General features: G+C 47.1%; 1 protein-coding gene across 1 annotated transcript in view; it reads right to left on the bottom strand.

The window, feature by feature from the left end:
- LOC137336035 (leucine-rich repeat transmembrane neuronal protein 4) overlaps positions 1 to 19,062 on the bottom strand; it is a 204,138-nt gene extending 185,076 nt beyond the window's left edge. The window contains exon 1 of the mRNA XM_068001537.1: positions 18,891 to 19,062. Within this exon, the coding sequence (XP_067857638.1) occupies positions 18,891 to 19,062 (172 nt within the window). The remainder of the gene's footprint in view (positions 1 to 18,890) is intronic.
- Positions 19,063 to 24,280: the final 5,218 nt, after the last annotated feature.

The raw sequence follows: 24,280 nt of genomic DNA, 5'->3' as shown, positions 1-24,280 counted from the left end.
TCCTAACAGCACTGTGGGAGAACCTTCACCAAACGGACTGCAGTAGTTCAAGAAGGCGGCTCACCACCACCTTCTCAAGTGCAATTAGGGATGGGCAATAAATGCCGGCCTCGCCAACGACGCCCACATCCCATGAGCGAATAAAAAAAATGGCTAGCTTTACGACCAGTGCTTTGCTCACACGCTGACTTCACAGAATTGCCTATAGTTGAGAAGTAATATGTGGAGATTTCTGCAGGCGAGCTCCAACCCATCTTTATCCTGACATCTTGCTGGAGGATGGTGGGGGGGGGGGGGAATAGGGGCAGAAAATTGCATATCTGCATTGTGGGTAAGTTAAAAGGGACCTGGACCACTTAATAAATAGAGGTATGTACTGGAAAAGCCTTTACACAGGGCTGTATTGGGGGGGAAAAACCCATGTACCCAAATAAAGTATTGTCTGGTATAATGCCTTTGCAAATGGTGTCAGCCATGGCTCAGTGGGTAGCACTCTCATCTCTGAGTCAGAAGACTGTGGGTTGAAATCCCACTCCAGAGACCTGAGCACATAACCTAGGCTGACACTCCAGTGCAGTACTGAGGGAATGCTGCATTGTCGGAGGTGCCGTCTTTCAGATGAGACATTGAACTGAGACAGCCTCTGCCCTCTCAGGTGGATGGAGTAGATATGATGGCATTATTTGAAAAAGAGCAGGGGAGTTCTCGCCGGTGCCCTGGCCAGTATTTATCCCTCAACCAACATCACCAAAACAGATTATCTGGTCATTATCATGTTGCTGTTAATGGGACCTTGCTGTGTGCAAATTGGCTGCTGCGTTTCCTACATTACAACAGTGATTACACTTCAAAAAGTACTTCATTGATTGTGAAGCGCTTTGGGATGTCCTGAGGTTGTGAAAGGCGCTATATAAATGCGAGTCTTTCTTTCTTGCTGAACAGCAGAGTCTCCAACTTACCGTGAGCACTGCCACGGGAGATCTACGAGTTGAAAAAATGTATTATCGGTGGCAGTACACCGCTGCTCAGTGCCGGGCAGGGGGGTTCTGTGGGTAATCAGCCGAGGATTTTCAATCGTGGTGATTTTTCTGTCCCTCTTCAAAATGGAGGGCCCCCCTCCCCCACCCACCAAAATAAAAACAGAAAATGGTAGAAATGCACAGCATCTGAACAGGCAAAGGACGGGTTAATGTTTCAGGTGGAGGCCCTTTGTTATGACTGACAGTATATTTGCCGGCGTAGTGTTCCACAGGAACCAAGCTGTTCTCTTTACCTTTCCCAGGTGGTCATTGTTCATGTGCCTGTCCAGAGAGTTAGTGTCACAGTTCAGAGAAGAGGAGTCTGACCAAAAGGTTGACCTGCCTTTTCTCTTTTCAAACATTAGCAGAGTTGCTGAGCATTTCCAATATTTTGTGTTTTTATTTCACACATCCAACATCTGTAGTTCCTTTTTCATTATTTTGTCTCGCCCTCGCCTCACTTCATGGATCCTGTTTTAAAGAACGACAGCTTCATTCCTTCTCCCTGGGGTGCACACAGTAACAATCGCAGGTCACATTGCGTCTCCCTCTCTGCCCCCTCTCCCCCTACCCCCCGCCCCCCTGCTGTATCTCTCTCATGGCTTAATGAGTAACTCCATCCCAAGCTGTGGTACTGTGGCATGCTGATCAGAAGGCAATGGGTTTGATCCCTGCACTGTGCAGGGTGGCAGTACAAACAAGCTTTCTCGAGAGAAGAGAAGGTTGAGGGGTGACCTAATAGAGGTCTTTAAAATTATGAAGGGGTTAGAGAAGATGTTTCCACTTGTGGGGCCGTAAATATAAGACAGCCGCTAATGAGTCCAATGAGGAATTCAGGCGAAAATTCTTTATCCAGAGAGTGGTTAGAATGTGGAACTTGCTGCCACATGCTGTAGTTGAGGTGAATAGCAGAGAAGCATTTAATGGAAAGCTAGAAAAGAACATGAGGGAGAAAGGAATAGAGGATATGTTGATCGGGTTAGATGAAGTCGGGTGGGTCCGCTTGAAACAGAAACACCAGCATAGACTAGTTGGGCCGAATAGCCTCTTTCTGTGCCGTAAATTCCATGTAACTCTATGTAGTTTCGGCATCCAGGGCTGGGAATAGAAAGATCAGCCAAGGTTGCCATTCCCAATTCCGTTCATTTTGCTGGGAAGCCCTCTGTGGCTCAGTGGTAGCACTCTCGCCTCTGAGTTTAGAAAGTCATGGGTTCAAGTCCCACTCCAGAGACTTGAGCACATAATCGAAGCTGACACTCCAGTGCAGTACTGAGGGCATGCTGCACTGCTGGAGGTGCCGTCTTTTGGATGAGACATTAAACCGAGGCCCCGTCTGCCCTCTCTCGAGGATGTAAAAGATCCCACGGCATGATTTCGAAGAAGAGCAGGAGAGTTCTCCCTGGTGTCCTGGCCAATATTTACCCCTTATCCAGCATCACTAAAAACAGATTATCTGGTCGTTAGCACATTGCTGTTTGTGGAAGCATGCTGTGTGCAAATTGTCTGCTGTGTTTCCTGCATTACAACACTGACTACATTTCAAAAGTACTTCCTTGACTGTAAAGCGATTTGGGATGTCCTGAGGTTGTGAAATGCACGATATAAATGCAAGTCTTTCTTTCTTTTATAATCTCCCTTTGAGAGTAGCATGACAGATAGTAAATGTATTCTCTATATTGTAGATGGCACGTGTTCTGCCCTACTTGGGTTTTCTGATTTCCTGTCCACACAAGGTGCAGTTCTAGTGGCCATTCTCACTAAAGCCAAGGACTAGCTTGAGGAATCCAGTGCTGTCCAAGGTGAAGCAGCTTAGAAAAAATGATACATACCTCGGGTTCATCAGGGAATATCTGTTCTTATTTTGTTTCTTGTATTTGGCCCAGTTTGGGATGTATTAAATTGAATTACAGCTAAGAAAAGATTGGACCTTTCCGTGTGACTCTGTGTTATCCAGCAGAGATATTATTCAGTTTAAGTGCCTGATGTACCAGTGCAGAGAGTTGGCTATATATCCAGTCTCCAAGCCTCCCACTTCATATTGGCACTCTTCTCCCGCTCCTTTATCAATTCAACACTTCTCCTTCCCTTCCAACTGAGTTAAGTTGGTACTCGTCCTCCAATCTCCTGTTGAAATTTACACTCTTGCCCACCCAGAGTTCATGCTCGCACTCCCCCTTCCCCAGTTCATTCTGGCAGGCTGGCATGCTTTCCACCTTCTCTCAGTTAATGTTGGCACTCTCCTTCCTCCATCCAAAATCAATGCTTCCATCTTCTGCCCCTTTCCCTCTGCCACTCATTACCATCCATTTTCCAATTGCCTTTCTTGCCATCCATTTGCCTCCCCCTTCAATATTCCTTTTTCTTTCTCCCCTTCACTGCCATCCATTTCCTCCTTTGCCACGAATTCTGCTCCCTCCCCTTGCCAAGCATTCTCCTCCTCCTCCTCCTGATATCTTTTTCTCATGCCCTCCACCCTCACCTACATGAATCCAATAGCTGCTGCACTGGATGGACCCTGATCCTCCTCCTCATTCAGTACTTCCAGCACTGATGGCCCTGATTGCTGCCTCTGTAAACCCCCATGGAATTCTTGCTTCCAGTTAACAGAGGCGACAATCGGGACCATTAGCGCTCGAAGTGCCTAAAGTGGAGGAGGGGAGCCTGTGGGGTGTATTGGCCATCAGACCTGGATGGAGCAGAACCTGGGGGGGGGGGGGAGGGGGTGGAATTAAAATTCCGCTGATCTTGGGCCAAAGACAGCATGAACAGTAGCCCCAAATGCTGAGTGACCGCGTGCACAGCAGACACTTGGCATGTAACCTCACCCAACACTTAAGTGGATATTCGTCATGTGTGAGCCTCGTCAGCGAGTGTTGACCGGCTGTTTTAACTGTGGGAGAGCCCAATTCGGTCCTCAACCAAAGTCCATGCACACCCACTTGGCAGCAAGTCCTGATTTCTGTTCCCTTCCTAGCCAAAGGTCATTGAATCGCCACAGTGAACCTTCACTGCCCCAGCTGTCATCAGCAAATCTGGGATTGTCCAGACCTGTTTGGCCCACTAGTACACTGGGCAGTGCACCTACCAGCTAAGCCATCAGAATGCCCGTGAGATTATTTTACTCAAGTGTATAGAGCAGTGTTTAACTGAAGCACGATAATAAACACTGCATTCGAAAGGGTTTGTTGTTACTGCCCAAAGCTGATAGCCACAGTCAAAACATTTACCTGTTCTAATTGTTGAGGTTCTTGAAAGCAGAAATTCCCAAGAATGAATTTTTTAAAAAGTCAGTGCTACACGTTACCTGAGAGTGCTTGCTGTTGAGTAAATTTCCCTCTCGACTGTATCATCGAACTCTCAATTCAGGTACGGTATAGATTAGATGCTGAGTGAAGTGCCGTCTCCACTGCTCGAAAAAGTACTTTCAGGCCAGGTGTAGCTTAGGTTAGATGAAAAATAAAGCTCCCTCTTCACTGTCTGTTGCGGACTACATCATGAGGTACAGCGTGTCCCAACCCATCAAGCCGACCATTCCCCCCTTGATGACGCCAGAAATGACTCTGAAAATAACCCATGGTTCTCAATCTCCACAAAATGGCCATGAATACCCCTTAAATCTTGGCCCACAACTGTGGAAATGTGTGAAGAGTATTAAGGCAACACACAAGCTTCAAGCTCTCATTGGAGTAATTAAAACAAGGCCCCTTTTATTCTGTATTTCTACTCGCAAGACCTTGGATACAGACAACTGGATTTAAGATTCTGTAATTAATTCACACTCTTAAGTGGTTAAACTCCAAAACAATGAAAAGCTTCAAGACAAAGAATTCCATTTCACAAGAGCCCTTTGAGTAGTCTGTGCAGTGCTTCCTTGTTGAGTTGGAGTTTCATATCAGTAATACCAGAGCTTTGCATCTGTGTTTTGGCTTGTTCAGTACACATTAGTTCATCTTGATTCACCATCCATTAAATTATTCCCTTACACAAATGGTACCATTTAGAGAAACGATTTAATTCAAATGTAGAAACTGGTTTCCCCTATAAAAGATATGTAATTGTATTAAATTGTGTCCTTCAACGAGGGGAGAAAAATGAGAGGCGAGAGAAGCTTACGTTTGCTTTGGCCGGCTTGTCTCTATTATAACACATCGTCAAGCCCTGAAAAATGAACGTGTCTGTACCATAACACATTAAAATTCCAATACCATCCTCCACTGATCTCCATCAGCACAAGAACCAGTGCAGTCTCCCACAGGGTTCATTCCACTCCAACATGTGCATCTCATTTTCAAATCTGATTTATTGACACTCACCAACTCCAACCCTTGGCCGACACTCTAAATCAACTCCCCTCTTCTCGCAATATGGATATAATGTTTTTTAATAAATATTTTACAATTTCTTTCCCATCCTTCTCTTGAAGGCATTGATTCTTGATGGGGTACAAGTTCCACAGTTACCTGGTCACCCAGCAGTGCCTTGTTTAATTGCCAACTCTTTGTGTGTGCACCGAGACAGTGAGTAGTGGCAGGGTATTTGACGGTCAAGGGAACGACGGCCAAGCAAGGCCCCCTCCTCACCAGACATCCACACACATGCACTTTGCAGAAGCTACTTAACTCATCAGGGGATCGTGGACATGTGGTTTTTGGACAAGGCACAGTGTTGAAACCATCATGTTTATATATGGAATGATGGACACAAGGGAGTGAGTTGCAAACTGGAGTCTAATTAATAACAACAACTTTCATTTGTATAATGACTTTAATGTAGAAAACATCTCAAGGCATTTTACAGGGTGGGGAGCAAATAAATAAACAGGTAAATGAGCAGATGTCAAGCCATGTTGGGGAGAATTAGGCGAGGTATTGAAGGAGTGGCCAAAAGATGGGCATTGAGAAGGTTTTTAAAATTGAAGAGGTTTGGAGAGGGAGTTTCAAAGAACAGAGTTGAGACAACTGAAGGCTCTGCCACTACTGGTGGGGCAAAGGGAGGGCGGGAAGCACAAAAAAACAGAGTCGAGAACAGAGTCCAGAGTGCAGGAGGGGCGATGAGGCTGGGGGAGGTAACAGACATAGGGCAGGGTCAGACCGATGAGGGATTTGAAGACAAATATGAGGATTTTAAATTCAATACATTTGGAGAACAGGGAACCAGTATAGGTCAGCAAGGATTGAGCTACAGGAGTGAGCTGCAGGATGGAATATCATTGACAGGTTTGGCAGAGATATTACAATTGACCTCAGCGTCCCTGAGCCAGGAAAGGAAAAATAAACCAGGGATCCTGCTCCTGATGTCTGTTGAGTGACTTTTGCTGGAAAGTGTGAATGAGTGTGTGTGTGTGTGCGAGCGAGAGTGGCAGGCGAGGACATGATTGAGTTTGACTGTGATGGGACCCCTTCCCTCTCACACTCTTTCTGCTGCCCCCAACAACAACAACTTGTATTTATTTGACACCATAGTGAAACGTCCCAAGGAGCTTCACAGGATAGTTATCAGGACAAAATTTGACACTGAGCCACATAAGGAGATATTAGGACAGGTGACCAAAAGCTTAGTCCAAGAGGCAGGTTTTAAGGAACGTCTTAAAGGAGGAGAGAGAAACGGAGAGGCTTAGGAGGGAGGGAAGGGAATTCCGGAGCTTCGGGAAACCTCAGGCAGCTAAAGGCACGGCCACCTTGGTGGAGCGATGAAAATCGGGGATGCGCAAGAGGGCAGAATTGGAGGAGCGCAGTGATCTTGGAACGTTGTGGGGCTGGAGGAGGTTACACTGAGACAGGGAAGGACGAGGCCATGGAGGGATTTAAAAACAGGAATGAGAATTATAAAGTCACAACATCTGTTGATACGCCAGTCTGGCCTCACGGTTGTCCAGTTGGGCAGGGAACGGGGCGGGGGAGGTGGCGGGCACCTGGTGTACTGGAACTGGAACACAGTAAGAGTCAGCATCTTATGGAGAATTGGTCAGAAAAGTAACTAAGAAATAGGAAGCAGCCTTTTGGGAAAACGTTGCTGTTCTTCCCTCATGCCTGCAGCCATTGTACGAAAGCAAAAACATCTTGCTAATTTGGTTGCATCTATAGCTGTGCTACAAGTCTGGTCATCATTTTTTCTTGCGCCTAAAATTTATTAGGGGAATAAATCCAATGATGTTGCCTCCGCAGCACAATCCAGACACCCACTATTAAACAACCACTTCAGAGTGCATGCATTCTTCATTCAGATTTTTATTGTTAAATTGTTTATTTAAGCTTTGCTCAAAGGATTGCTGAACGTTTATGGGGGTAAAATGCCCTTTGGATTCAGACTTTATGTCAGCAACTTTAAGACATCGACACTTCCCAAAACGATAATTTGCTGTCCAAACAGAAGGGTTGATGTGAATCAACTATCTGCTTTAATATATATCCCCTGCAAGTGAGTCAGCCTCACAAAGCAGAGCTCAGTCGCGTTATAACGGGTATGGTGGTGGAGTGGTTATATCCCAGGACTAGTAATCCAGAGACCTGGACTGATAATCTGGTAGAACGTGAGTTCAAATTCCACCGTGGCAGTTTGAGAACTTGGTTTCAGTTTTTAAAAATGTGGAAATAAAAAGTTGGTATCAGTTGAAGTGACCATGCAGTTGCCAGATTGTTGTAAAAACCCAACTGGTCCCTCAGGGAAGGAGATTTTGCGTCCTTACCCGGTCAGGGCTTTTATGTGACTCCAGCCCCACACCAACGTGGTTGACTCTGAACTGCCCTCTGAAGTGGCCTTGCAAGCCTCTCGGACGCTGGGGAACTAGGGATGCGGCCATAAATACCGGCCTTGCCAGCTTCCCGAGAATGAATAATAAGAATCAGGGCATGACTGGCTGTGCGATAGATGAAAAATATTTTCACAAGTGAAGCTGGCTGGATAGCTCCTGACCCACTCTCCAATTTATGATATTCCCCGTGTCAGCAAGATAAATCCCAGTAGCTCAGCTGGACAAAAGGGCCCCACATTTGATTGCCAGTCTGTGCTGACTTAGCTGATCTCAGCCAGGGCAGTCGTGGCAGTGTTACTGTTAGCTTCAGAGCCTGGGTTAGGGAGAGGAAAATCAGCCATGGTTCGAGCTCCTGATCATCATTCGGAAACTCCGACTGGAAAATGTGCACATGGGGGCTTTGGGTGAAGTCAGGATCGAACTTGGGTATAATGTCACCTCCTCGTCCAGCCCACAGTCGTAGAAATACATAGATGGTACAACAGGGAAACAGGCCATTCGGCCCAACCAGTCCGTGTTGGAGTTTCCCCTTTATGTGAGCAAATAGTCCTAATCATTTACCCGTCCTGTTTCCATATCCATTTATCCCCTTTTCTTTAATTCACTTACCCAATCTAACCTTGAATGTTGACATGGCTTCTGCCTCAACCACTAACCCTGAAAGTGAATTCCACTGCCTCACAACTCTCTGTGCAAAGAAGTTGCTCTTGCTCTTTGTTCTAAATCTCTTGCTTTTAATCCTGAACTATGGCCTTTCATTCCCGCCCCTCAACTACTAGAAACAGTCTGCTTCTGTCTGCGCTCATAATAATCCGCTCGCATTCTCCGTTTAGACATGTGCGTGAAAAACCACCCCTTCACTGAGGCAAAAAAAAACGACACAGCAGCCAATTAGCATCTGTGAAGGGAGGAGAGGTTAATGTTTAAGGCCCTTTGTCAGGAAGGAAGGGTTCGGATTCAGGTGTGGATGGACCTGCTGTGTATTTTCATCATTGTCTTTCTTTATTTCAGATTTGCACTTTTTGGTTTTATTTCACTTGCTCGAGGCACTGGAGAGCAGCCAGTCCCTGTGCAGCTGCATCTCAGCGGGAAACTCTATGGCCGGAGGTGGGGGGGGGGGGCGGGGGGCGGTGGAAGGGTAGAATCTGATAGAACGTGGTTGGTTAAATCTACCGTCGTCACCGCGATGGTTCAGTCTGGTAACAGAAGTGCAGTCACCACAGTTTTATGCTCCCCCAGTGAACTATGGCTTCTTGTTCCTTTAATTTCCCTCCTCTGGCGGAGGATTCCAGAACAAGGAGGTGCGATCTCAAAATTCGAGCTAGGCCGTTCAGGAGTGAAATTAGGAAGCTTTTTTCACACAAAGGGGAGTGGAAATCTGGACCTCTCTCCCCCCAAAAGGGGGTCCACTGAAGCTTTCAAGACTGAGATCGACAGATTTTTGTTAGGTGAGGGGATCAGGGTATATGGCGGGAAAATGGAGTTGAGGGACAGATCAGCCATGATTTAATTGAATGGTGGAGCAGACTCGAGGGGCTGAATGGCCTACTCCTTCCTGTTCTTAATGTTCCTAGACTAAGGCACCTTGGCCCAGATTTTCCCTCATCGCCGATCTTGGCAACAAACACCGTAAGTTAGTCCATTGTGCGCCCCGATCCTCCAGTGGTGAATTGATGCCAAGTCTTACTGAAAACTGTGTTGAATACACCGCAGTGGAGAATCAGGAGTGATGGTAGTCAGCCGCCAACAAAAGGGATTTCTTTCGACAGAAGAGAACCGTTAAACGTCCATCTTAATTTTTCTTCATACGGACTTCATTTTTCAAAAAAAGATAATGTATGCAGAATTATAGTGAAGCAAATGAAAGTACGATAGAAAAACGTGCATTAAGATCATGCCTTTCACAACCCCAGAACATCCCAAACCGCTTTACAGCCAATGAAGTACTTTTGAAGAGCAGTCACTGTTGTAATGTAAGAAATGTGGCAGCCAATTTGCGCACAGCAAGGTCCCACAAACAGCAAAGTGATAATGACCAGATAATCTGTTTTAGTGATGTTGGTTGAGGGATAAATATTGGCCAGGACACTGGGGAGAACTCCCCTGATCTTCTTTGAAATAATGCCGGGGGATCTTGAAACGTCCACCTTTAGATAGCAGACAGGCCCCCAGGGTTTAACGTCTCATCCGAAAGCAGAACCAGAATCGACAGGTTTACATTCGAAGTTGAACGAATTGATCGCCAGGTTCATTATTTTTAAAGATGAGGTACTCTGGATTTCAATTTTCATGAAGCTTGCTTGGCTTTTTACAATTATGTATTAAAAAAAAGTCGGCTCATTGAGGCTTGCAAGTGCAGGATTGCATCTACTTGGTTTGATTTCCATTGAGTAATTGCGCACTTCATTTGAGCTGCAGGGTTTATTGAAATCTCAATTTTTTTTTTGAGGAAAGAAAAGAAAATAGCAAACTTAGGCAGAACGGCCAAGAAATGATATTCTCTGAAACTAGTTTTGGTTTGAAATGAAAGGCCTGATAAACGTAAACCAGTTAGTGAAACTGACTCGGTGTTTTATGGATGTTTATTTTTTACCCGGCAACGAAACAATCTTGTTGCTTGAGCTTCAGAAAATTTTGCTGAAACATCTTTCCTTGCTGTGTTTTTGGCTCAGAGACTGCTTGTTATCTGTACTCTAAAAGGGAAACAAATTATTTAGGAGCTCAAAGTTATTTTAAGCATCATTTAAAAGATTCACTGAATACTGTAATGGGCCTGAATTTGCTGGAAAATTGTGTCATTGTTATGATGCATTAACAGCTTGCGCTTTTATTGAAACGTAAAAGTTTACAGGAAGTAATGGAATCGGCAGGTTATGCCATTAGTGGCGTTGCGCCATAATTCGCCGGGACGTCTAGCCTCGCCTAAGCCGATAAATTCTGTTCTCGGCGCTCCACCCACCATTGCAGTCAGTCAGGCGATCGTCAATTTGCTGGATTTATCCCCGTCTTCGCACCACAGCCACTTAAGACTGGAAAATAATGGTGTGGGTGACCTGGTATTGACGCGGTTTATGACCCTGACGTGACTCTCAGCCCGGGAGGCCAAGATAGGGATCGTCAAAGCTGTGGAGCCTCACCTCAGCAACTTTTCTCAAGAGTTTTTTGTTTCGAATTCTTGCCATTGAGAGTCCTGTTGGTGTCTGAAGGCAATTACTTTCAGGACCCTCATCACCTCCTACTATGCATGAGGGAGCTGAAAGCATTCTAATGGCCTATCCGCTGGACATTCCCCTTGTTCCTGATTATCATGGATAACCTGGAGGAGGGGAGCGGGCGGTGTCGCTTGAGGCAACATGGCCAGAGACTCGATCTCGCTACTCCCTCCACTGCCCCTACCCCGATCACCCCTCCCCCACAACGATCACTGTCCCCACCCCCCGCCAGCGCCAGAGAGTGTACAAGGAAGGGATGTTACTTAAGGCATTGTCAGAGGAGCTTTGTGGCGCAGACTGCACTTAGCCAAGAAAGCAATTGTCTACCTTTGTCAGATACTTTTTTGTTTCAAAAATATGCTTTACTCATCAAATCTGTAAAGGTACATACAGTACAATTCAAATGTCACACTTCAAACAATACAATACAGGTCTTAGTTTTCAAAGGTACAATACCGTACAATTCAAAAATCACGATACAAGTGATACATTCACACATCATACATGATACACACTATCCATGACACTTTGGGGTGCCTCATTGCATTAGTCATTACAGATTACAGGTATATTACATTACACATTCTGCCCGAGGGGTTTTTCCCTGATTCCGGCCCCTCAGTATACAATGGGGGGAGGGCCCTGAACAGTGGCCTTTCCCCACAGACCCTTTGCGGCGACCACACCCTGCTTCGGTGCGTCCCTCAGCATGTAGTCCTGGACCTTGGAATGTGCCAGTCTGCAACACTCAGTCGAGGACAGCTCCTCGCACTGGAAGACCAGCAAGTTTCGGGCAGACCACAGGGTGTCTTTCACCGAGTCGATGGTCTTATAGAATCATAGAATCATAGAAGTTTACAACATGGAAACAGGCCCTTCGGCCCAACATGCCCATGTCGCCCAGTTTATATCACTAAGCTAGTCCCAATTGCCTGCACTTGGCCCATATCCCTCTATACCCATCTTACCCATGTAACTGTCCAAATGCTTTTTAAAAGACAAAATTGTACCCGCCTCTACTACTGCCTCTGGCAGCTCGTTCCAGACACTCACCACCCTTTGAGTGAAAAAATTGCCCCTCTGGACCCTTTAGTATCTCTCCCCTCTCACCTTAAATCTATGCCCCCTCGTTATAGACTCCCCTACCTTTGGGAAAAGATTTTGACTATCGACCTTATCTATGCCCCTCATTATTTTATAGACTTCTATAAGATCACCCCTAAACCTCCTACTCTCCAGGGAAAAAAGTCTCAGTCTATCTAACCTCTCCCTATAAGTCAAACCATCAAGTCCCGGTAGCATCCTAGTAAATCTTTTCTGCACTCTTTCTAGTTTAATAATATCCTTTCTATAATAGGGTGACCAGAACTGTACACAGTATTCCAAGTGTGGCCTTACTAATGTCTTGTACAACGTCAACAAGACATCCCAACTCCTGTATTCAATGTTCTGACCAATGAAACCAAGCATGCTGAATGCCTTCTTCACCACCCTATCCACCTGTGACTCCACTTTCAAGGAGCTATGAACCTGTACTCCTAGATCTCTTTGTTCTATAACTCTCCCCAACGTCCTACCATTAACGGAGTAGGTCCTGGTCCGATTCGATCTACCAAAATGCATCACCTCACATTTATCTAAATTAAACTCCATCTGCCATTCATCGGCCCACTGGCCCAATTTATCAAGATCCCGTTGCAATCCTAGATAACCTTCTTCACTGTCCACAATGCCACCAATCTTGGTGTCATCTGCAAACTTACTAACCATGCCTCCTAAATTCTCATCCAAACCATTAATATAAATAACAAATAACAGCGGACCCAGCACCGATCCCTGAGGCACACCGCTGGTCACAGGCCTCCAGTTTGAAAAACAACCCTCCACAACCACCCTCTGTCTTCTGTCGTCAATCCAATTTTGTATCCAATTGGCTACCTCACCTTGGATCCCGTGAGATTTAACCTTATGTAACAACCTACCATGCGGTACCTTGTCAAAGGCTTTGCTAAAGTCCATGTAGACCACGTCAACTGCACAGCCCTCATCTATCTTCTTGGTTACCCCTTCAAAAAACTCAATCAAATTCGTGAGACATGATTTTCCACTCACAAAACCATGCTGACTGTTCCTAATCAGTCCCTGCCTCTCCAAATGCCTGTCGATCCTGTCTCTCAGAATACCCTCTAACAACTTACCCATTACAGATGTCAGGCTCATCGGTCTGTAGTTCCCAGGCTTTTCCCTGCCGCCCTTCTTAAAGAAAGGCACAACATTTGCTACCCTCCAATCTTCAGGCACCTCACCTGTAGCTGTCGATGATTCAAATATCTCTGCTAGGGGACCCGCAATTTCCTCCCTAACCTCCCATAACGTCCTGGGATACATTTCATCAGGTCCCGGAGATTTATCCACCTTGATGCGCGTTAAGACTTCCAGCACCTCCCTCTCTGTAATATGTACACTCCTCAAGACATCACTATTTATTTCCCCAAGTTCCCTAACATCCATGCCTTTCTCAACCGTAAATACCGATGTGAAATATTCATTTAGGATCTCACCCATCTCTTGTGGTTCCGCACATAGATGACCTTGTTGATCCTTAAGAGGCCCTACTCTCTCCCTAGTTACTCTTTTGCCCTTTATGTATTTGTAGAAGCTCTTTGGATTCTCCTTTGCCTTACCTGCCAAAGCAATCTCATGTCCCCTTTTTGCCCTCCTGATTTCTCTCTTAACTCTACTCCGGCAATCTCTATACTCTTCAAGGGATCCACTTGATCCCAGCTGCCTATGCATGTCATATGCCTCCTTCTTCTTTTTGACTAGGGCCACAATCTCCTGAGTCATCCAAGGTTCCCTACTTCTACCAGCCTTGCCCTTCACTTTATAAGGAATGTGCTTACCCTGAACCCTGGTTAACACACTTTTGAAAGCCTCCCACTTACCAGACGTCCCTTTGCCTGCCAACAGACTCTCCCAATCAACTTCTGAAAGTTCTTGTCTCATACCATCAAAATTGGCCTTTCCCCAATTTAGAATTTTAACTTTTGGGCCAGACCTATCATTCTCCATAGCTATCTTAAAACTAATGGAATTATGATCACTGGTCCCAAAGTGATCCCTCACTAACACTTCTGTCACCTGCCCTTCCTTATTTCCCAAGAGGAGGTCAAGTTTTGCCCCCTCTCTCGTCGGGCCATCCACATACTGAATGAGAAATTCCTCCTGAATACACTCAACAAATTTCTCTCCATCCAAGCCCCTAATGCTATGGCTGTCCCAGTCAATGTTAGGAAAGTTAAAGTCCCCGACTATTACCACCCTATTTTTCTTGCAGCTGTCTGTAATCTCCTTACATGTTTGCTCCTCAATTTCCCGTTGACTATTTGGGGGTCTGTAGTACAATCCTATCAAAGTGATCTCTCCCTTCTTATTCTTCAGTTCTACCCATATAGACTCAGTGGGCGAACCCTCGGATATATCCTCTCTCACTACTGCCGTGATGTTCTCCCTAATTAAGAACGCAACTCCCCCTCCTCTCTTACCTCCTGCTCTATCTTTCCTATAGCATCTGTACCCTGGAACATTGAGCTGCCAGTCCTGCCCCTCCCTTAGCCATGTTTCAGTAATAGCTATAACATCCCAGTCCCATGTACCCATCCATGCCCTGAGTTCATCTGCCTTGCCCATCAGACTTCTTGCATTGAAATAAATGCAGTTTAATCTGGACTTCCCTTGGTCTTTGCCCTGCTTTCTCAGACCATCTGTCCGGTCATGTTTTGTGCACTCTCCCTTACTGCCTTTTGTTTCTGTCACCACTTTACTTCCCACTGACTTCCTACATCGGTTCCCATCCCCCTGCCACATTAGTTTAAATCCTCCCCAACAGCACTAGCAAACACTCCCCCTAGGACATTGGTTCCAGTCCTGCCCAGATGCAGACTGTCCAATTTGTACTGGTCCCACCTCCCCCAGAACCGGTTCCAATGGCCCAGGAATTTGAATCCCTCCCTCTTGCACCATCTCTCAAGCCACGTATTCATCCTAGCTATCCTGTCATTCCTACTCTGACTAGCCCGTGGCACTGGTAGCAATCCTGAGATTACTACCTTTGAGGTCCTACTTTTTAGTTTAACTCCTAACTCCCTAAATTCAGCTTGTAGGACCTCATCCCGTTTTTTACCTATATCGTTGGTTACCTATATGCACCACGACAACTGGCTGTTCACCCTACCCCTCCAGAATGTCCTGCAGCCGCTCCGAGACATCCCTGACCCTTGCACCAGGGAGGCAACATACCATCCTGGAGTCTCGGTTGCGTCCGCAGAAACGCCTGTCTATTCCCCTTACAATCGAGTCCCCTATCACTATCGCTCTGCCACTCTTTTTCCTGCCCTCCTGTGCAGCAGAGCCAGCCACGGTGCCATAAACCTGGCTGCTATCACCTTCCCCTGGTGAGCCATCTCCCCCAACAGTATCCAAAACGGTATACCTGTTTGAGAGGGGGATGGCCACAGGGGACCCCTGCACTACCTGCCTGCACCTCTTACTCTGCCTGGTGGTCACCCATTCACTTCCTGCCTGGACACCCTTTACCTGCGGTGTGACCAACTCGCTAAACGTGCTATCCACGAGTTTCTCCGCATCACGGATGCTCCACAGTGAGTCCACCCGCAGCTCCAGCTCCGAGATACGATCGGTCAGCAGCTGCAGGTGGACACACTTCCTGCACACATGGTCGGCAGGGACACTGGTAGTGTCCATGACTTCCCACATCTTGCAGGAGGGGCATATCACGGGTGCGAGGTCTGCTGCCATGACTTGCCTTAGCTTAGTTACCCTTTTTAAATTACGTTGAAATTAGAAAATGTGAACTATACTCGGGACCGAGGTTCACTAAAAAAAAAACACTACCTGCTACAAAACCTGCAGAACTTCCTTTTCTTATTACTTTACTTCCAGTAAAATGGTAGAAATACTCAGCTGAACCTACTCACCAATCAGCTGCCTCCCCTGTGCCGCGTCACTTTCTGACTGGTGATGTCACCTCGAACTCTGCCGCTGGTCTCAGAGTCTCGCTCTCTCCGCGCTGTTTATATCCCCACTCTGGTCTCGCTCTCTCCCGCCGCTCACCGACTGAACTCTCGCTCTCTCCGCGCTGTTCATATCCCCGCTCTGGTCTCGCTCTCTCCCGCCGCTCACCGACTGAACTCTCGCTCTCTCCGCGCTGTTTATATCCCCGCTCTGGTCTCGCTCTCTCCCGCCGCTCACCGACTGAACTCTCGCTCTCTCCGCGCTGTTTATATCCCCGCTCTGGTCTCGCTCTTTCCCGCCGCTCACCGACTGAACTCTCGCTTTCTCCGCGCTGTTTATATCCCCGCTCTGGTCTCGCTCTTTCCCGCCGCTCACCGACTGAACTCTCGCTCTCTCCGCGCTGTTTATATCCCCGCTCTGGTCTCGCTCTCTCCCGCCGCTCACCGACTGAACTCTCGCTCTCTCCGCGCTGTTTATATCCCCGCTCTGGTCTCGCTCTCTCCCGCCGCTCACCGACTGAACTCTCGCTCTCTCCGTGCTGTTTATATCCCCGCTCTGGTCTCGCTCTCTCCCACCGCTCACCGACTGAACTCTCGCTCTCTCCGCGCTGTTTATATCCCCGCTCTGGTCTCGCTCTCTCCCACCGCTCACCGACTGAACTCTCGCTCTCTCCGCGCTGTTTATATCCCCGCTCTGGTCTCGCTCTTTCCCGCCGCTCACCGACTGAACTCTCGCTTTCTCCGCGCTGTTTATATCCCCGCTCTGGTCTCGCTCTCTCCCACCGCTCACCGACTGAACTCCCGCTTTCTCCGCGCTGTTTATATCCCCGCTCTGGTCTCGCTCTCTCCCGCCGCTCACCGACTGAACTCTCGCTCTCTCCGCGCTGTTTATATCCCCGCTCTGGTCTCGCTCTCTCCCGCCGCTCACCGACTGAACTCTCGCTCTCTCCGCGCTGTTTATATCCCCGCTCTGGTCTCGCTCTTTCCCACCGCTCTTCCAGCAGCAGTTGATGTCTGTCTCTGTGAACAGTCCGTAGAGCAAAGAGTCCTGTGTTACGGAACTGCTGGGGACAAACCTGGACAGATACCACTGCATCTCTCTCCAGAGTCTTGGTGCTTGTTTGAAAGCTCTGGCGATGAGGTGTCAGTCAGATGCTCCATGAAGACTTGATTCTGCGGTTCACCTCCCGCAGGGTCTTGTCAGTGGCTCTCAAGTTCTGGCAGGTCAAACATCTAACATTAAATATAACAAATATACAAATACATCACAAGTCTTAATATTGATCAAGCTCAAAATGCTTGCTCCTTCAATGAATAGCAGGCAACGAAAGCCACTCAGCAACATTAGGCAAACAGCAGGTCCTCGTCCTTTTCTTCTTCAAGTCGAGGGATGGCTGGTGCATCAACATGGCGTATCCTACGACCTTCCTCTTCTTGTCAGATGGCTCTTAATTTCTCCCTCCGTAACGTCAGCCAAGGGGATGTGAGGACTTGCATTCAACAGGGCACCTGACCTGTCCCCTGTGTGGCAAAGATAGGTCCATCACATTCCTCCGGGTCAGCGGCTTCGATTACGAACAGTCAACAAACAACATCAGTGTAAGACCAGATGAGAACCCTTCAGGTTAACTCAACAAAATGCACAGGAATGCACTGCCTGAAAGGGTGGTGGAAGCAGATTGAATAGTAACTTTCAAAAGGGAATTGGATATATAGTTGAAGGGAAAAAAGTTACAGGGTTATGGGAAAAGATCAGGGGAATGGGACGGAATGGACAGCTCTTTCAAAGAGCCGATGGGCCGAATGGCCTCCTCCTGTGCTGTACCTACTATGATGATGATGTTGAAAATTCATCTGTCTTAAAACTGGCAGACAAAAAAAGGCGAGGTGCACACCCCTCCACATACAGCAGCAATGTTGGGCAGCAATGCAAAAGATGCAGGTGGAGTCCAAGGCCAGCAGTGGTCACACTGTATCGAGGTGGTCAGTGAAAAAGCAGTCCATAGTTTTATAAATAACTGTGTCAGCTTTGGCTCAGTCAGTCGGATTCTCACCTCTGAGTCAGAAGGTTGTGGATTCAAGTCCCACTCCAGAGACTTGAGCAAAAAAATCCAGGTCCACACGCCAGTGCAATACTGAGGGAGTGCTGCACTGCCGGAGGTGCCGTCTTTTGGATGAGACGTTAAACCAAGGCCCCGTTTGCCCTCACAGGTGGGCATAAAAGATCCCACGGTATTATTTGAAGAAAAGCAGGGGAGTATTTCCTGGTGACCTAGCCAATATTTATCTCTCAACCAACATCACCAGAACAGATTACCTGGTCATAATCATATTGCCTGTTTGTGGGACTTTGCAGCGCGCAAATTGGCCACCGCATTTCCTACATTATAACAGTGACCACACTTCAAAAGTAAAGCACTTTGGGACGTCCTGAGATCGTGAAAGGGGCTGTATAAATTCGAGCTCGTTCTTTTAGTGCAAACATTTTTATGTAACAGCACTTTAGCTCGAAATGTTGTTGACTGTCGTAAATCACGATTCTACAATGACCGTGTCTTCATCACCGCCTGTAAGCTAAGCAGCAGTGGTAACACTGTGATGAGGTTGTCAATTAGAAAGTAGGGCATCTGTGCAAAAATGTTCCTGGAACAGCACCTCAAATGTAAATTTGTTCAACTGTATTGAGCAATTTCTGAAAGAACGAAACGTGTCAACATAACTTTTTATTTTAAAAATACAACGATTTTAAATGTCAAACTATTTACTGCAGGTTGTGCCGTCTGAATCGTGCCTGAGGGCGAGAATGAGCAAGAGGGGGTGGATTGGGCAGTGCAAGGGTGGGAGGGGGCACCCTACTCCCGACTCCCTCGTGCACCTGCCGCCTCCGGCAATGGAGCAGCTGCAGGTTGCAGCATTGGAGGGTGATCCTCAGCGGCCGGGTCCTGCGAGGCTTGTGCGTCTGGCACGCAGCCCTGGGCGAGTGGAAGGACGTAGCCCTGCATGGTGCTACCTTGCTGCTCGTCAGCAGCATGTCCCTCAGGGGCCATGGCTGTTGCTGTCGTGGGCGGTGCTGGCTGGGGGGGCGGGGGCTGGCTTGGGTGGGGTTTGGGGGGAGGGCATTGGAGCTCCCCAGGCAACTTCTTGGCAGAGGTTGTCCAACATCTGGCCAATCATGTCCAGACGAGCGCCACCTGGCGGTCGACGGACCCCAGATGTTGCTGATACCTGCGATGCTGCTGCGTCATCCTCCTTTGCAGGTGTGGAACCCTGTAGACCTGCTCCTAGTCCTCCTCCCACGGGGCACACCCCCCGCCCACTCCCTCCCTCCCCCTGCCTTCCTAATACTCCTTGATCCCCCAGCAGACTGTGTCCCGCCCATTTCACAGGCCCTGGTGGCTGGAGCATCGTGGCTACCTGGGAGAGGGGAGGCGGGTGAGTCTGGGTCAGAACGGGAGGAGGAGCCAGGAGTCGGTGAGCAGGCGGCGTTCCCGGGGTTGGGGGGGTGGGGGGGGTGGTTTGGGGGACGGGGGGGTTGGTTGCGAGGAAAGTGGCCGTGGTCACGTGTCTCGTCCACATCAACACCCTCATGGTGCAGAGTGGGGCTGGGAGTGTCCGTGCCTATTCTCCCACCTTCCCACCCTGCCCCACCTCAGGGCATTCACCTTCCCGCTCAGTGTCTTCCGCCCAGTTGATTTGGAGCTGTGGGACTGCAGCGGTTCAAGATGGCGGCTCACCACTACCTTCTCAAGGGCAATTAGGGACGGGCAATAAATGCTGGCCTCGCCAGCGATGCCCACATCCCATGAATGAATTTAAAAAAAAGAATAAGAGGTTACAATGGCACAGCATATTCATTTGTCAGGTCACATAATAGTCAGCTTTACAATGAATGCATAACTTGGACAAAGGCAATTCGACCCAATTGGCCTATGCCGGAGTTCACATGCAGCACGACCATGTTCCACTCTAATTTCCTCTTCCGACCCTGCACCCATGGAGGGGGAGCAGGTTTTCCCCATCCAGCCTATCGAACTCCTGCATCATTTCAAAAATCTCCATCGTCCCTCCGCTTCATCTTATCCTTGCGCTGATCGCTGCCCAGGAGACAAAGCAAGAGGCTGTGAAACTCACCTGGCGGCTCCAACCTCAGCCTGGCCCACAGGCCCAGTGATATGGTATCCCTGCAGAGGCAGGGCCCTGCCCCCTCCTCCTGATGAGTGAACTCTCTCAAGGAGGAGAATCTGCCTCACTCTCTGCACGTTGTGCGCCAAATTGCCCTGCGGTGAGAACACGGAGATAGGGTTCGGTGGATTGCTGTGCGAGAGGAGCAGGTGTCAGGCACAGGAATCTTTTCTTCAGCAGAGGCATGAAGCTGTCAAATTCATCAGCTGCCCACTCTGCGAAGGCATCTCCCACGGCAACAGACTGTGGGTTCTGCCATGAGCAAACAAACAGATCTCACCTTGAAAGCACCTCACCTTCCCCCACTCTACAAAGAATGAGTAATTTGGACAACTGATTTCCAGTTCAAGCTTTTCTTTTTGGAAAAACTGGTGGAAAGTCCTTTTGATGATTTTTAAAAATCCATTACTTACAATAGAATTCTTGAGCTCTGAAATTGACGCCCAGAGAACACTCACCTTGCCTGCCCTGGTCAGGTCGTTGTATTTTTTTTAACGACACTGGTCACTCCAGTGTTCCGGCCACCTCCCTATTTTTTTTTTCTCTTGGTGTCACACTTTGCTCCCTAATAATGAGAGGAAAGACAGAAACGATGTACATTTAATAGCCGTGTATCAGAGCCCCAGGGCACTCTGCAGCGGTGGACACCAAACTGGAAGTAGGGGAGGAAGATTAGGGAAGTGACCGAAGACACAGCCAATGAGGAAACTTTTGAAAGTGGTAAAGCGAAGAGGTTTCGGAAAAGAATTCCAGAGTGCACTGGTGTTATGGGTGAAGACTTTGACACTGGTGCAGATTGAGGGGCGGTCACACAATCGGCAGGCCAGAATTGAAAGGGTGGGGTGGGGGGAGGCCCTGGTACAGGAAATTGCAACGGTAGGATGGAGTGAGGAGGGGATTGAATAAGGATGATTCACTCCCAGGGCTCCAATAGTTTTGCTGCTTAACTTGGTTTAAAGTGCATGACAGCACAATAGGTTGATATTCTCTTCAAACTATCTCTCCTTGCCGGGAGGTATCAATCTTCTGATTTCTCCTCGCTCCCTCTCTCCTTCCTCTCGCCCTCACAGACCATCTGCAAGAAGCTGCTCGCAGTTATGGCTAATTGTGTGCCCAGCCCTATACCCTAAATTCCCAGCATCACCATGGTTGGTAATTACTTTACAACCACTGTTTAAAAGTTTCATTCTAATTTTCTCAACTGAAGTTCTGTTTTATTACATTTTTCCCTTTAAATATCCGTGAGACATGACAAAGGGGCCAGTTGCTGTGGCAACATGCTTCAGTGCCAGCCACAGAGCAGGACTGTGTGTGTCTTTTTGTTTAGTAAAAGCCTGGCACACTGTGGACGTCATTTAAGCATGGCGATATTGATATTCCATTTTGCTTTTCTTCCTGAACTTATATAAACCCTCTGCAGGCAATGAGTATCTTGCGATGTAATCGTGCTGACTGATATTTATTTCCCTTTGAAAAAAGGGAGTCGATTTAAACCTGCTTTTGCTCTCAAACTGTTCCATGTTGTCACAATAATGCTGAGGAAAGCTCAGGTTTTTATTGTCTGTCCACTTTTTATTTTGTAAGTCATAAGAATTGGCTCCCATGATGACGCAGGCACTTTATTTCGAGTCACTGAATGGTGCAGCAAGGAGGGTCTCGGTCCAATTCCTGATCTGTGCTGAGCTAGCTGATTTCAGCTGGGAAGGTCGTCGGGGTGTGGTAATTGGCCTCAGTATCCCTTAGTTGAGGACGGGATGGGGGTCAGAATTGGCCACTGTTCCTGCTCCCAATTGCCGTCCCACAGCTTGTGCTGTAAGTGGACGTCAGGTGAGGTTTGGTTTCGATGAGTAATGATCGAACCGAAGGGGGAGTAAATACATATTTCACAACCTTTGAAGTTCGCTGCGCGCACATCAGCATCTGGTTATCTGTAACTTGTCTGCGCGCTATTTAAATGTTCACACAGACTACTCCATCGTTAAAATAGTATCAATGGAATAGCATTGAAACATGTTCACCATTTCCATGCTAATATTTGCACAATGTCATTTTAAGGCCTTTATATTTGAGACCTCAAGGTCTGTTAATAATGAATGTCACCGTCATAATGGAGCTCCAGTGGTTTTTACTCGAGTGATATAAAGCATCGGGCTCTATTATTCCTCTCCATTATGAATTAGATTTCATACAGAACGTGGAAATGTGTTGAATGGTATAGGCGGCAAAATGTTAATTAACTGCAGCTATCATTTTAATTTTCACTGCAGTTAATTACTGTAGCACATTCTTACCCTGTGTAATTATTAGCAGCGCCCATGGAATCATTTATTACCTCTGGTTTCTCAAAGTCAGCTGGACTGGACTTGATCTATGTTGCTCACAACTGCAGCTTTGTATCTGGCGAGCTGCTATGATTAATTACTTCATATTATTAACTCTAATTTTGAGTCCAAGCTGATACCAGTATTGAAAATCAGTTGAGGTTGTGTAACTGTAGAAGCCTGCCTCGTTTAACAGATCTGTGGATGGCTTTTCAGAGCAATGCTTTTGAAAATCGTGACTATAGTTATTGTGCAGTGAAAATGTTTTTTTTTAAAAAAAAACTGGATTAATTTTGCGCTCATCCATGTATGGGATATTGGTGCTTGTGGGGGGAGACCAAAACTAGGGGCCATAAATATAAGATCGTCACTAATAAATCCAATAAGGAATTTGGGAGAAGCTTCTTTCCTCAGAGAGTGAATGTGGAACTCGCTGCCATGTGGAATAGTTGCGGCGAATAGCATAGATGCCTTTAAGGGGAAGCTAGATAAGTACATGAGGGAGAAAGGAATAGAAGGATATGCAGATAGGGTTCGATGAAGTAGGGTGGGAGGAGGCTCGTGGAGGATAAACATCAGCACAGACCAGTTGGGCCGAATGACCTGTTTCTGTGCTGTAAATTCGATGTAATTACACTGTGCCATTTCAAGTGTACCACAAATGCATAAATACATAATTTTTTGGGGGAGTGGGGAAAGGGAGAGGGTGATCACTTCTTAGCACTGTTGCCTCTCAGTCAAAAGCTAATGGGTTGAAACCCCACTCCGGGATTAGGGAGCATTATCTTGGCTGTCACCCTAGTGTGACACTGAGTGGGTGCTGCATTGTTGGAGGTAGCATTGACCTGATGCCCTGCCTGTCTGCTCTAGTGTTTTCGGTTGGTGTAAAAGATCCCATGGTGCTATTGGAAAAAGTAATTGGTAGTCATCCAGATCCTATAAGCTGTTAGCTAAAATTATAGCTCATAGAATTGAAAGCAAATTATTGACCTGGTTAGGAGATTGGTTTGGCGGTAGAAGACAGAGAATAGGGATAATGGGTATGTACTCGAATTGGAAGGAAGTGACCAGTGGTGTCTCACAAGGATCGGCGCTGGGGACTCACCTGCTGACGATATTTAATGATGACTTGGATAACACCCAATAGAGAGCCCTATATCCAAGTTTGCCGATGACACAAAGATAGGTGGCATGGTAAATAGTGTAGACAGGAGCATAAAATTACAAAAAGATATTGATAGATTAATAAGTGGGCAAAACTGTGGCAGATGGATTTCAATGCAGGTAAATGCGAGGTCATCCATTTTGGACAAAAGAAAGGATCGATCTGAGTTTTTTAAGTGGTGAAAAGCCAGGAACAGTGGCGGTCCAAAGAGATTTTGAAAGGAATTGATAGGGTAAATAAAGAGAAACTTTTTCCGCTGGTGGGGGAGTCTAGGACATGGGGACATAACCTTACAATCAGAGGCAGGCCATTCAGGAGAAAAGTTAGGAATAACTTCTTCACACAAAGGGCAGAAGAAGTGTGGAAAACTCTCCCACAAAAAGCAGTAGATACTAGTTCAGTTAATAATTTTAAATATGAGATCTATAGATTTTTGCTAACCAAGGGTAAGTTAAGGTGGGTAAATGGAGTTAGGATAAAGATCAGCCATGATCTCATTGAATGGCGGAACAGGCTCGAGGGGCTGAATGGCCTCATCCTGTTCTGATGTTCCTATGACCCCTGGGGACTACTACAATGGGCCCTATTGCCTGCTGC

The sequence above is a fragment of the Heptranchias perlo genome, chromosome 20, assembly GCF_035084215.1.
Source record: "Heptranchias perlo isolate sHepPer1 chromosome 20, sHepPer1.hap1, whole genome shotgun sequence".
NCBI lineage: Eukaryota > Metazoa > Chordata > Chondrichthyes > Hexanchiformes > Hexanchidae > Heptranchias > Heptranchias perlo.
Note: the sequence above shows the minus strand (reverse complement) of the source record. Positions and strands in the feature narration are given on the sequence as shown.